General features: G+C 38.4%; 1 protein-coding gene, 1 long non-coding RNA gene and 3 other non-coding genes across 5 annotated transcripts; 1 reads left to right on the top strand and 4 right to left on the bottom strand.

The window, feature by feature from the left end:
- Positions 1–78: 78 nt before the first annotated feature.
- ift56 (intraflagellar transport 56) lies at positions 79–9,067 on the bottom strand. Its single transcript, XM_029441659.1, has 18 exons — positions 8,749–9,067; positions 8,468–8,611; positions 7,536–7,628; positions 7,225–7,339; positions 6,412–6,461; positions 5,974–6,119; positions 4,663–4,834; positions 4,210–4,284; positions 3,943–4,045; positions 3,623–3,678; positions 2,606–2,659; positions 2,449–2,512; positions 2,275–2,363; positions 1,976–2,059; positions 1,801–1,870; positions 1,365–1,471; positions 669–802; positions 79–416 (listed from the first exon to the last, which is right to left on the bottom strand). Exons 1-18 carry the CDS (start codon positions 8,749–8,751, stop codon positions 302–304), a joined length of 1,674 nt encoding a protein of 557 aa, XP_029297519.1. The 5' UTR covers positions 8,752–9,067; the 3' UTR covers positions 79–301.
- Positions 9,068–9,572: 505 nt separating this feature from the next.
- Positions 9,573–9,645, top strand: trnar-ccu (transfer RNA arginine (anticodon CCU)). The gene has a single exon. It is a non-coding gene; the product is annotated as a tRNA-Arg (tRNA).
- A 1,257-nt stretch (positions 9,646–10,902) lies between these two features.
- On the bottom strand, positions 10,903–14,004 carry LOC115014674 (uncharacterized). Its single transcript, XR_003832928.1, has 5 exons — positions 13,930–14,004; positions 13,653–13,734; positions 12,757–12,887; positions 12,479–12,568; positions 10,903–11,243 (listed from the first exon to the last, which is right to left on the bottom strand). It is a non-coding gene; the product is annotated as an uncharacterized LOC115014674 (long non-coding RNA).
- Positions 12,063–12,205, bottom strand: LOC115016182 (small nucleolar RNA SNORA62/SNORA6 family). Its single transcript, XR_003833085.1, has one exon. It is a non-coding gene; the product is annotated as a small nucleolar RNA SNORA62/SNORA6 family (small nucleolar RNA).
- Positions 13,265–13,407, bottom strand: LOC115016175 (small nucleolar RNA SNORA62/SNORA6 family). The gene has a single exon (XR_003833083.1). It is a non-coding gene; the product is annotated as a small nucleolar RNA SNORA62/SNORA6 family (small nucleolar RNA).
- Positions 14,005–14,600: the final 596 nt, after the last annotated feature.

Genomic DNA, 14,600 nt, shown 5'->3' with positions numbered 1-14,600 from the left:
TGCATCCAGAATCTGAGGCAAAACTGTGAAATCAGTTACTATACTAAATTCCATACAAAGCAATCACTGACAAAAAAGTCATTTAAAACATACGTATTCACATTTTAATACCAATATACGAGTACATAGAAAACTGCAATTCATGAGTTACATATTTTTACAACAGTATGGCAGAGATAATAGTTACATATTTCTTCATGGGGCATAGATATCATTCATATAATTTAATCAAGTTAATGACCAAATGCACTCTGACTGCATAATGTAGCTACTCCTGATGTAGTGAGCTGAAGTTTAGCCATCATGAGAGGAGGACTCGGTTGTCTTTGGCCCACTTCCTCAGAGCTCGGATGATATATTCCACCTGGGGGTTTCCTGAATTTCGCAACAGAGACAACACTTCTTTAAGTGTCTCCCTAGAACAAAAACAGGATATGTGAGGAAACAATATTAGATCAAGAACGCTCCATCTCTCATGTTTCTTTCTTTTAGACATCACACACACACTCAAACAGACCACAGAAGTTTGAAATGTCCGTCCACATGTTATTTAGTTTTACTGGGTAATGATGACAGGGAACTATTTGACACATTATGTTTTGCAACAAAAACAACTAGAAAACATTGTAAAATGTGTAATAATAAAATCCCATTATTGACAAACATACTTAGACTCCTTGTTGGCCAGTATGAGCTGGAAGATGCCGACACACGCGCCTCTCTTACCCTCCCAGTAGTTGGATTCTGGGTCCAGTTTCTCCAGTGCATCAAACGCTTTAGCTGCATAGTAGAACTGGCCCATCTGAAACAACAGGCTGTGATCAGGAGTATATTGACTTCCCAGGCACAGATTAAACTATCGCTTTACAAAAGATATAGTGAGAAAATTAAAGGGCTTTTTGATGGACGACACCTCTAACAACATAAACACAGCTAATCTAAAATGTGCTTGTGCAAGTTGTGATAATAATAACAGAGAAACTTGTATGAGACAAAAACAGCAAATACAGAATGGAATGTGCAATTTCTCCATTTAAGGTGACATTTGGGAATCTAGTTTACATATACAATTGACGTATTTGAGTTCAGGAAACAGGTATGTGTTTGATTTGTAGCACAGTACTTCAGGATCTCCGTCCTGAGCGATAAATGTTGGTATTCTAATAAAGAAGCAGCCAGATGAAGACGTTAATAGAGCTAAAACAATTAGTCGATGGACAGATAAGGATAATTTTCTGTCGATCCACTACTAAGCAGTTAATTGACTAACTGTTTTAGCTATAATTCATACATTTGTGTACATATTCCCATTTAAGTGGTAACCAGGGATGACACGTGAGGCAGAAAACAGAGGATGGTGTCACCTTGTAGCAGTCGTTGGCAATGAGCTGCAGCAGACTGAAGGAATCGGAGGAAGTGCCCATCTTCAGATAAAGCTCCCAGGCAAGCCGACCCCTCTGGTTCATGATGTCTGACAAAAACAAGACGAGTGTTCAATAATCCATCATTGACAGGCAGTTTCAGCATCTATTACAGATTCAGATTATTAAGCGCCTGTGATGAGGTTTTATTGATGTGGATAAAGCCAAAAAGGGGAGAAAATATTTTAATGGAGATATTATTAATCAATGAATCAATACATATTACAACTATTTTTACTGCCTTCTAATGTTCTGTTATTTGTTTTTTATATTTTGATTCACTCTTTTAAAGTTTGTTTTACAATTCCTTTCAAAGTTTAAATGAGTTGACAGACATGCGTTTGAATTGTGCTACTTGAATGAACCATACTATACATACAGCATCGTGCCAGCCAGCTGAGGTAAACATAGTCATTCTTGATCTTTTCACTTTGAATCAGCAGAAAAATCTGAAAGAAATATTAAAATGCATCCAAAACAATAGTCAGCAATTTATCAAAATGGATCAAAGTGTGTAAAAAGCATGTGTGTAGATGTATGATGGAGTAATGTGCCTCTTCTGCTTCTTTGTAGTTGCCAAGGGCTGCTTTAGCCTGAGCATAGTTGAAGTTGAATGTATCATCATTATAGAAGTAACCCTGCAAAAAAAAAAAGCACAATTATGCCGACACAAAAAGACCTACATATTCAAAACAAAGGTGCATACTAAAGCGCACACACCTGAATAAAGCAAGCACTGCTGGTCATCTGAAGTGACACTTTTTTAAACTGTATCTTATATACTGATACCACAGTAAAGTAATCTCACTGGAACATACAATATAACGTGTTCCTTGTGAGAAGCAACACTAACCTTGACTGAGTTGAGATATATAAGAACATCTTCAAACAGTCTCAAGAGGAAGAAGCAGGAGGCCATGCACTGTCTGCCAGGAATAGTGTCTGAAAGGGAGAAAGATGTTACACACTGATCCTCACATAGCGTTGCTTTAAAAACACATATTGATCAAATATCTACTCAATGTACCGCATTCGCTGGCCGAGCCTCCGACCAGCTGAAAGAACTGCTGAGCAATTTTGAGGTAATCTCTCTGAAAGATAGTCGCAAAAAACAAACATTTGTCTCTCGGACTCACTCTTTTCACACTTGTTTGTGTGCGTATTTATTTAACAGAAATACTCACTGATCCAATTTCTTGTCCCAAAGCCGCATTTACCACTCCTTTCAGAATATACTCCTGAAAAAATAGAGGATCAAATCAAATAAAAAGCTTTATGGTGAAAATATTTTAAAAAGAGAGAGAGAGAAAGGCAACACGGATTATCTTGATCGAAAACATGAAAGAAAAACACACAAAGCAATGATTCACTTCTTTGAAAAGATTTAAGCGAGGGCTGCACAATCTATCGCTTTTTTATCGTCACCAGGTGTAAACTTACGCTATAAACACATCGCAAAAGACTGCAAAATTGCACTTAGGATTTTTTGAGTTAGTTGAAAGAGAGTTTCAATAGAAAACTGCACATACAATTGTAACCATCTTTCTTTTATCTATTGGTGCGTTTTGTGTTCGGTTCAATGTTTTAAAATAAAATAATGTAGGAAATTTCCTTTTGTTTCAATTCAACAAGCAATGTGTTGTATATTGACGGCAGCAGAACAGGCAGAACTGAGTACACTTTAATATCTGTTTATTTCTTTGCAAGTAATATCGTTCAAAATATTATCACATATCGCATCTTATCCTCCTATTGTGCAGCCCTAATATAAACAAGTTTATAATCGAGGAGTTTGTCAATCATTTGATCTGTTTTTTCATTGCTGCTTCAATCCCCATCAAAAGCCACTTTAACAAGTAAAGAAATGCATAAAAGAAATACAAAAGCCAAACACTTTCAGTTTCACAGGCTTTCAGATCCGACCTTGAGGAGCGAAGAGGTTTATTAACTTCATTCAATCCGATATGATTCTGCTTTTCATTGTACATTTTCTTCCCTGTAAAAACCTTTAAACCCTTGAATGCAAAATAGTCAATATTAGAACTGGTTGTAGATTAACACAGCTATTGTATTTAGTCTCATTTTAGAGTGAAATTGAGCAGATCTCAGTAGACCAAATAGCTACATTGAGCTTGAACGAACGAGTGTAATATCTCATAAAAACCTAAAACCTAAAACCTAAAGCCACTTTGAATCATTACCTGAGGTGTCGTGGGCACCAAATGTTGGATGAGGTTGTAGGCTTCCTGGACATCATCTGGAAGTGTAAAATGAAGCTTGTGAATCCATGAGCTCTACAAATGTCATTAACAGCAACATGACAACGGCGATGATGCATTTACTGCATCTGAACATGAAAAGGGGAATTATCTTAGGTTTTCCACCTTTCCTTAACACCCCAATGATTCATCAGTTCTTCACCAATCGTTTTACAATCAGTAAGACATTCGATGCATTTCAATAGAAGTGTTTTTCTTTGTATTACGTGTTATAAGAAAACCGTAACTCCATGGCTGCATACCTTGTCTGAGATAGTAGATGACCAGGTTGAGTCTGGCCTCGGGGATCACATCGATCAGAGGAGGCAGCACCTGCAACGCCCCCTCCCCACCACGAAACACCACCTGCAGCACGCAGGGGGGACATTCAGAGAGCGAGTCACTAGTGTGCACACACACACACACACACACACACACACACACACACACACACACACACACACACACACACACACACACACACACACACACACACACACACACACACACACACTTTGTGAAGAGCTTACCAGGTTGTGTCGGATAAGCTCCTTAGCAAACTCAAAGGAGCAAGAGGAGATGTCGATTAGGTTCTTCAACTCAGCCTAAGAGGGAGAGAGCGCACATCTAAGTCAAACCCACCATCAGTTACTCTCCCCATGGAAAAGAACAAGCAGTTACTGACTCAACTGCAGCGGTATATGCATGGCTAAATAAATTACATAAAAAAGAAAAGAAGATTTCTGGCACAAATTCTGCCGTTAAACACGAATACAGATATCTTTAATTAGTTACTTCAGTTCTCACTAAAAATTACAGCACTGTGAAATGTTTTATTTGAAATATCTGCCTTTGCATTATTTGTTTGACTTTTTAAGTATTGGCAACAAACCTCAAAATGTGTGTATGCAAATGTGAAAAGACCACACATGAAGAACAGCCAAAATATCAGCCGGGATATGCAGCAATCAAACACACAGTACCTCAGCTGCCTTGCCATTGTAGAGTCTGAAGTGGTTACAGGCCTTGAGGTTGAGGGCAATAGTGGAGTCCGGCATGCTCTGCAGGTACACAGCCAACACCTCCTGGGACACATCATAGTAGTCCAGCTTGTAGTAACACAGAGCCACGTAAACTTTCAGGGCGAGGAAATCTCTGGAAGACAAGATGCAATGAGGGTTTGAAATTGGCTTTCAGACTTAAAACTTATAGTAGCTGAGACAAAATATGTCAGATTTGTATTTATTTATTACCAGACATATGCGGTTTAGGACAGGAAATTTGTCAATTGTTACCTATGTTGTGAATTTCATCACTCACTATTATCTTATATTGCTTGAAATAATAATTTATACAGATTTAATCAAATGAATTATTAACAAATATCTTTATAATTGGGCATAAAATTTGGCATGCAAAAAAACAGAGACGAGAAGTTATCACATGAACAAACAGACACAAACAAGGGAACAACTGCCAGAAATTTGTTTTTAAAAATAATGTATATTTGCAGGTTAGTAAACACAAAAAATACATCAAGGCTTCTGGTACTCTGTGCATCTCGGCTATCTTCTCTGAGGAAAATTTGCTAATCTTTTCATAGATCTATTTAGATATTTTTGCATTTTTCAGAGCTGCTGCTGAGGCATGCAACTAAAACTGCTGTCAACCTAGTAAAAAACCTCAGATGCACCTTGGCCTACAGATGCCTCAAAGCCACAAATAGATCTCTGGGAAGTAACACAATGAAATCAAAGTCTTTCATTTTCTTACCCTTGCTACTTGAGATACAGTATATCAGTGTTTTATTCAGAGGAAGCGAGCTCAGCAGATCAACTGCACTAGGCATCTGAATTATCTTTATGGTTCCACAAGGCGTGAAGCTCAAATTAACAACTCACACCTTTCAAGGTGGTGCTAGGCTGGCACACGCACCCAAGTGCAGCAGGACTGTGAAACTAATTTAACCCGTTAAGATCCACCAACTGTTCCCAATATAACCGTCACCGTAAGGGAAACAGGTAAATACGGTTTTTGATTTATTCTGACAGTACCGATTTGTTTTACAATATACTTTATAGCTTATAATTCATCCTATGTACACAGAATATAGAAATATATTATTATATATTATATAGAAATAAGACATAAAGTATTTTAATTATTTAATTATTGCTTTGATTTATGAGTGCATTTAGAGTAGAAAACCACCATTACAATAGTCCTTTCTGCGTTTGGAACATAATTGGGTTCTGAATGGCTTAAGTCAGTGAAATGAAGAGGAAAGCACAGACCTGTTCTGCAGTAGAAGGCGTTTATAGATGTCTATAGCCTCCTGGTAGTGGGAGCGCATGTAATGAATGGATGCCAGGCTCAGCTGGTCCTCCGTCACATCCTCCAGGTTCTGGTGGAAACCCATCAGCCTCTTCTCATCGTTGAACTGAGACACAATATAAAGACAATGAAGAAATACATCATTCAGAAATGTGATCACAATGACATAAGGTCATAAAAAACAAACACAAACACTCGATATGTCACAAAGTTTTCCGTATTGTTTAGCTCAGACGAAACAAGATGGATTAACTAAAAGATAATGTATACTTCACTCATATAGACGTAAACCTGTATCTACAGTGCAGGGTGGCTTGTATATGAATTGTTAGAGATCAAGTGAAGGCAGAGAGGAAAAGTAACTACACAATAGTAAAATAATATAGTAGTTTTCCAACCTTGTGAGCCAAGTGGAAGAGTAGTCGGTTTTGGAGGGGGGACACTGGCGCTACAGCAATCCACATGAGAATAAGAGGCACAATTCTTTAATATCATAACCTTGCTCAATTACATAACTGAACGAACAGCATTGTACGTTATCTGGCAAAAAATGTAAACAATAACGAATGTGTGAAATGAATTCACAGGAACTAAAAGTGTGCAGTAACCCCATTTACAAAAATCTACTGAATCCTCTTTGTGTTCCTCGTGCTGCAAAGAAGTCTGCACAATAAAAAACTGCAAGTAATTATTAGACATCTTGAATAAACCTGGTGCACAATTACTATTTTAATTGAAGGTTGTCCAAAAAATACACTATATGGTCAAAAGTATATGGACAACCCTATGCACAGAAAATGGTGGGCTTTCATAACTGCTGACATTTGGATTTTTGTTTTGGGGAGCTACAAAAAAATTCAAAAAGGACATTATACAATATGTCAATGTGGAATTCCACTGAAATCACATTAATGTTTAACATAATTAAAAAACAAACCAATAATTATTGATATTTGGAACCTGAAGCATCTTTACACCAATTTGGTCCAATTAAAGCATCTATTTTTTAATTTGTATGTGAAAATATTTTTATTTTTATGTCGACTGGTTGTTTGGCATTGCAGATATGCAGACCAGATAATGATAATGATCATTTTGATACGAGCTAGATACAATCAAATGCTTAATAGTGCCACAGCGTTCTGGTGAGCAAGAGGGTTGCATACAGTGGTTAGCATACAGAACAAAAGAGGAACAGCTGGAAAGCCTACCCTTTGATGCAGCCTCCTCAGCCTCTTTATAGAGCCCCAGGAAAAACAGTACACAGGCCAGAAAGACCCAAACATCAGCAGGACATTCAGGCTTCATGGTCAGAGACTTGTACTCCTGTCAGAACATGATAAAGAAATATTACACATGTGATCAGACTCTACATAAAAACAGTCAATCACATCCTTGTGCATTTATCCAATAGGTTTTCAGAATTATTAATTATTTAAATACTGCATATGGGGTACTTTGGGTAATGCTGTGTACTAAAGTACACACACTCATTCAGAAACACATGTACAACATAAAATACCTCCATAGCTCTCTTGTAATCACCCAAGTGAAAGGCACAGTAGCCAATCCAGAGGTCTGCATGCTCCTCTTTCTCGCCAATACTTCTCTGAAACTAGAGATGACACAGCAACAAATCAGCAGCAGCAGCAACAGCATTCAGTAATATAGTGCTGTCTGTAGCATAAAATGTGGGAGGGATTCTATTTCTGAAACTTTAATTCCAAGGCATGACATGGGATATCCTGCAGGAGACATTGCAGTTACAAAGAAAAATATTATAATAATAATAATAATAGTAATAATATTATTATGTATTCAGCCACAGGGCCAAGTTAGCCGAGCCATTTCACTTTCAGCTCAACTAAATCATCACATTTGGATATTTCTTATTTTAGAAAATTGCTGCTTCATTCTTGAATTTTGAAAAAATGATGTTCCAATCAAAAAAATGTTTGTCATGTGTGACAAAGATACATACAGAGAGACATTTTACAGTAAAATAAACTTGTAAGTGCTCTCTGGTGGACAAAGTGTGTAATGGTGACACAGTTTCTATTACCTCAAACCTACTTTGTTATTTCTTGTTACTTCTCGGCCTACATGTACACCAATATCAATATGGCCCTTTGCTGCATGGTGTCCCTCTCTCTCCCCCTTTCCTTTTTATTTTACAGAACTAATTAGACTTAGACTGTTAAAGGTTATTCAGCACTTACTACATTGGTATTGAACCTGGTGCAGTTCTGATAAATTATAATCCAATTGTGGTATTATTCCTTGTAACAATAATTCTCATGTAAGACTTTATTAGGCCTTTTGGGGATCTTGTGCAGATGTTGGTCAGCTGCAGTACAGCACACACAGATGGTAAGAATTCAATTACTATAGTGATCCATGAATGCATGGACATACTAAACATACATACATTATGTGTGTTATGTGTGTTAGTACCTCTAAAAGAGTAAAAGCACCAAGATAATCTCTCTGTTGCAGGTAGTCCTCCAAGGGGGGAACCTTGGTCTTGTTTTTCTTCTTTTTCTCACTGATGCTCACCAGTGCCTCTCCTCCCACGGCGGGCTTCACGCGAGAGAGGATCTGCCAGGGTACAACATTTGAAGTTATCACAGAACTTTGAGTTGGTTCGGGGCAAATATGCATGTCAATTTCAGAAATAGGTTATGAGACAGCATTATTATGGTACTGACATGAGGTACGCAAAAACCTTAACTCACCATGTCGACGAGTCTTTTTTTTAAAGAGGCACGAAACGCTAGCTAAGACTTGTTTATCACTAACCTAGGTAACGTTGGGTGTTCCTATCAACGACAACACAAATAGTTAGCAGTTAAACTCGCTACCTAACATCGTTTTCAGCTTTCTAGTTTCATTTTACATTGAAACCAGTCAGATAACGCTCCCAATGTAAACTGAATTCAAGTACTAACAACTAACAAGGCGGTGAAAAATTCAAGTTTAAGACGTTTTTCCACTGGAGAAGTATGGACGGTGTTGGTTAACATTAGCTCGCTGAGTTTAAAGGCAGCATAGATTAATATTTCCGCTCTCATATTTTCAAACTAAAGGCACGGGCAAAGGACCTGACAATGCAGTTAAACAACTATTTGGGGTGAATAGCTGATGTAACCCATACCATGGCCCTCCTCTGAAAACCTCTGAGCGGGTTGAACCCCAGGTTGACAATGGCGATTGAAGGAAAAGCTTGGACATGAACAACGTTTTAGAATACAGCTCTCGAATGACATTTATTTTGAAGTCACACAGTTTGGTGTTCAACAGGAAGCAGTTTACTTCTTCTGCGTTCAACTTGATTAAGCAGTTTGTTCTTTGTTGCCTAGCAACGGAAGAGAGATAAAGGCCTGCGGCACGCAACGAAGGATTTAACATTTTGACAAAATATATTTATCTCAAATGACAGCCATAAAATATATCCGTAAATTATGTATATGTATATGTATATATCCATGTATGTTCATTATTACAGATATACCATGTTTTTGTATAAAACTGTGTATTCTGCTGATATATTGGTGAAATTGCCCCAGTGGCCTAATGGATAAGGCACTGGCCTCCTAAGCCAGGGATTGTGGGTTCGAGTCCCATCTGGGGTGGTACGTTTTAAAGCAAAAAAAGGTATTAATGTTAATCATCCTAAAAGCACTGAAGATAAACTCAATGTTATTGAGTTTCCTCTTAACTGAAATAGCGTGTTGTGATTAGTGTATGTTTACATTGACAGTGCAGTTACCTCATTACCTACATGTTCATTACTATCAAGCATTAGAAATGACAAGTATCATTTACTATGTAAATAAAAGTTAAACTGGCCATTATGTCCTTTTTCCCCCTCAGGGACACTAACATGTCCCCAGCAAAGACTAAGTTTACAAAAGGTTCTTTTAGGTCAAATGCAATTTATGTAGTCAACAAATGACAGTATAGTATAATGAGGGTAGGCTGTACACTATGGATATAGTCAGTAGGGGCTTGGACTGAGCCATAGGGTTGCTGGTTCAAGTCACCGACGGTGGTGTGCGACCGATGGTGACTGAGCTGAGCCTGGCATCCATTCACTACATGCGCTCCCACTACCAGGAGGCTATAGACATCTATAAACACCTTCTACTGCAGAACAGGTCTGTGCTTTCCTCTTCATTTCAATGTCTTAACCCATTCATGTTCCAAACGCAGAAAGGACTATTGTAATGGTGGTTTTCTACTCTAAATGCACTCAAATCAAAGCAATAATTAAAATACTTTATGTCTTATTTCTATATAATATATTTCTATATGTACATAGGATGCATTATAAACTATATTGTAAAACAAATCGGTAGTCAGAATAAATCAAAACCGACCTCCTGCCCTGCCGTGGTGCCCTTGAGCAAGGCACCGGACATCCCCCTTCCCCCCTCACTCCCATTGCTCCCCAGGCGCTGTACATTAGCTGCCCACTGCTCCTAGTACTAGACCCCTGGTAATGGGATGGGTTAAAGGCAGAGAACACATTTCACTGTGTGCTCTGCATGTGTGACCATTAAAAAGAGGGTCTCATCCCTCCGATTCTATATAAACATGAGTTGGTTTATATTTTCCTGGGTGAGATCCACTTCATTTCTTAAAAAGGATAAGACAGTAAAGAAAGATCAGTTCCTTTTCATTGAAGTTATTGTATTTTTACTACATCATTGCTTATATGCATTTTCCTGTTGAGTTTTGTACTTTTAAAAACCGGTGTTGCACACTAGCTCTGGCCTTTAATACTGTAGTATGTGGCATTAAACCATGCCTTCAAACATAAACATTAAAATAGTCAAGTTTATATTATGCATATAATCATTGACACTAAACGAAATAAAACCAGACAGTTTTATGAATATCGGTCACTTTTATTGATTAATCAGCTTGAAGTGCAGTTTTATTTATATAGCCCAACATCACAAATTTTCCTCAAGGAACATTACAATCTGTACATCATACAACACTCTGCGTCATTTTTGACCCTCGCCTTGGATAAAAACTCTCCAAACAAACCCTTTAAAATGGAAGAAACCTCAGGAAGAGCAACTGAGGATCCCACTCCACGGACAGACAGATGTGCGATGCATATTTCTAATGCGTTGTCATGATATGACTTAAGACCAGTCTGAGGCCTGTGCAGTGGGCACTGCAGCCCAGCCTTCATTGGCAGTCTGGGAACTCCAGTTCTCTAAAAGGAACAAGAGGAAACGGTGTGAGAAATCTCATTAATATGCATTCTGTTAAACATTCATCCTCCGACGGCTTCCAAAAACCAAACAAAGCCCAGCCCCATGTTAATGATACATTGTAAGTTATAGGTGGAAATACTCTTTACTTCACATTTAAATTACAGGTAATTTAGCACACTTTTATCCAGAGCGACTTAGTGAACCAGCTACAGTCCCTTAAAAACTACAATCTGTTGATAGATATATACTTTAATTTACGGTGAGCGATCTACCCGTACTGCACTCCATCGACCTATTGGTCCCCCTGCCCTAGACAGACAAGCTGGTGTTTTTATTGCAAGTCATTTTTATTTTCAGTCGCTATGTCAAATAGTCATGGGACAGTAAAAAGGAAAACAGGAGCCAACACAAAATACTTAAACTTGCAACCTGTCTGGTGGCAAAGTAGCCTACAGTTAACTGATGGTAATTGAGTCACATCAGGGGTTTAAGTCAGTTGGTCTGCGTTTCATAACAGGCCCTGGATGGCAATGGCATTTGCGTGTGAAAGACCCCAGTAAAGCTCACAGCAGTCGGCCTAACAATGTTACTGCACATGGGTCTAATCCATCACTGAACAATCTGCTGAGCCATTAAGACAATACAATTGAAGTAACCTGAGGCAGTGCTTTGTGGGTTGCAAACAGAAACATGCAGCCATTTGCTATAAAGAAACAAAACATTAATAAATACTGCAATGATACTACATTTAGTGCAACTGGGTTTGCAGAAGGTTCGTAGTTAGTTATAGCAAAAAGGCCCCTTAGTATTTAACGTTCACATGTGACTCAGGTCACTATCAAACCCCAGTCATGGGACAGCTGTCCTCATGGCGTTAGCGAAAACCTGGCCATATCACTGTGGCACACTTCCGACACCTAAACACAGACAAGATCAGTGCCAGGCTTTAATTGTGTGCTGCATGTTTAATGCAATGGAATAAACTTTTAAACATTAAAAGCAACACTAACTGTTGCTGAGCAGTGACCACTGAGTGCCACTGTCGTGATAATGCTCGAGCAACTGCACGTTTTAATGCTATGATTTCCACTTTTAATTCACAAGATGAAGAATGTAATTGTTTAAAAGTGGTATGCTCTTGCTTCAACAGAACATAAAGTACAACCTGATGGGATGTTCCATGTAGACACTTTAATAAACACTCATCATTAAGAAGCTTTCTCCCTGAACAGACCTGTTGTCCTAGAGGTGGTGACGGGACATCGCCTTGATTGTCGATGGCAACAGGTGCGCTGCCATGTCTTCCTCACTTTAATGTACACACCTGGTTAGGGAAAGACAAAGAAGCCAAATTACTTGCCACACTCATGACATACACACCTGAATAAATCCAGTTTGGTCAGTAGGCACAGTACAAATTCTGATTACTGCATACAACACAAATGGACATAAACGTGGAACTGTTTATTTAAGCTTGAGTAAGTGAAGAAACGGATATAAAGTTCAACTCACAGTCTCTCTCTTGTAGACTCTGCTCCATCTGGAAGTCCAGGTGGGTTCCTGTTGAAAGGACCAGCAGCAGGTCCTCTTACTGCAGCACGTCCTGACATCATGTCCACTGCGTTACAAGTTTAGTGGTAGAGCTGGAAGAGGACAAACAAAAAAACATTAGCAAACTAAACAATTAACAGTATAAACATTGATGGAAAGCTCCTGATCCGATCAACGGTACAATAAAATAATTTAGATCAGACACTCGAAGACTCTGACATTTTGTATTAACCACAAAGTCTCTAAACATATTTATAATAGAAACTGCCAATAAGGCCGCATAGAATATTTAACAAGGTCCCGTCTCAAAGTTTAAAAAAAGGCTGGGTTGCAAACAAACATGCAGCCATTTGCTATGAAGAAACAAAACATTAATAAATACTGCAATGATACTACATTTAGTGTAACTGGGTTTGCAGAAGGTTCGTAGTTAAGTTATAGCAAAAAGGCCCCTTAGTATTTAACGTTCACATGTGACTCAGGTCACTATCAAACCCCAGTCATGGGACAGCTGTCCTCATGGCGTTAGCGAAAACCTGGCCATATCACTGTGGCACACTTCCGACACCTAAACACAGACAAGATCAGTGCCAGGCTTTAATTGTGTGCTGCATGTTTAATGCAATGGAATAAACTTTTAAACATTAAAAGCAACACTAACTGTTGCTGAGCAGTGACCACTGTCGTGATAATGCTCGAGCATTTCCACTTTAATTTACAAGATGAAGAATGTACTTTTTTTTTAAAGTGGTATGCTCTTGCTTTAAAAGAACATAAAGAACAATCTGAAGGAAAAGTCCATGAAGACAGACTTTAATACAGACTCATCATAAAGAAGCTTTCTCCCTCGAACAGACCTGTATTCTGGAGGAGGTGAAACCAACATCGTCTCAATTCTCGATAGGTGCGCTCCCATGTCTTCTTCATGTTAATGTACACCTAGATAGGGAGAGACGAGGAAGCCACATTACTTACCACACTCATGACATACACACCTGAATAAATCATAAATAGATTAGCATTGGGAGGCACAGTACAAATTCTGATTACTGCATACAACAGAAATGGACATAAACGTGGAACTGTTTATTTAAGCTTGAATAAGTGAAGAAACGGATATAAAGTTCAACTCACAGTCTCTCTCTTGTAGACTCTGCTCCATCTGAAAGTCCAGGTGGGTTCCTGTTGAAAGGACCAGCAGCAGGTCCTGACATCATGTCCACTGCGTTACAAGTTTAGTGGTAGAGCTGGAAGAGGACAAACAAAAAAACATTAGCGAACTAAACAATTAACAGTATAAACATTGATGGAAAGCTCCTGATCCGATCAACGGTACAATAAAATAATTTAGATCAGACACTCGAAGACTCTGACATTTTGTATTTAACCACAAAGTCTCTAAACATATTTATAATAGAAACTGCCAATAAGGCCGCATAGAATATTTAACAAGGTCCCGTCTCAAAGTAAAAATAGAAATACAAAAAAACTCTCATTTTAATGTTATTATAAACAAAAGTAAAATTTATTTAAAGCTGTCCAGATAGGTACACCGAGACTATCCAGCCATTTGAGTCTGTATCAGACCAATATCGGTAAATTCCTATAAACCATTTGAAATTTCTGCAAACTGTTGGGTTTTTTAAAATATGTTCCTGCCAAGGGACCGTAGATGCAGTTTAGCTAACGTTAGCTAACGTCAGCTACCGGTAGCTAACGTTAGCTACCGTTAGCTAACGTTAGCTACCGGTAGCTAACGTTAGCTCTGGCTGAACGGTTGTCCTGTGCATGGGCCGGTATACAAA

This window comes from Cottoperca gobio, chromosome 1 (genome assembly GCF_900634415.1).
Source record: "Cottoperca gobio chromosome 1, fCotGob3.1, whole genome shotgun sequence".
Classification (NCBI taxonomy): domain Eukaryota; kingdom Metazoa; phylum Chordata; class Actinopteri; order Perciformes; family Bovichtidae; genus Cottoperca; species Cottoperca gobio.
Note: the sequence above shows the minus strand (reverse complement) of the source record. Positions and strands in the feature narration are given on the sequence as shown.

Excerpts from the sequence above, each read along its gene's own strand:
- ift56 (XM_029441659.1), bottom strand. Across the intron at positions 4,046-4,209 it reads AGCTTATCCGACACAACCTG|GTGGTGTTTCGTGGTGGGGA; the intron begins GTAAGCTCTTCA and ends TGCGTGCTGCAG. Across the intron at positions 417-668 it reads CTGGCCAACAAGGAGTCTAA|GGAGACACTTAAAGAAGTGT; the intron begins GTATGTTTGTCA and ends TTTTTGTTCTAG.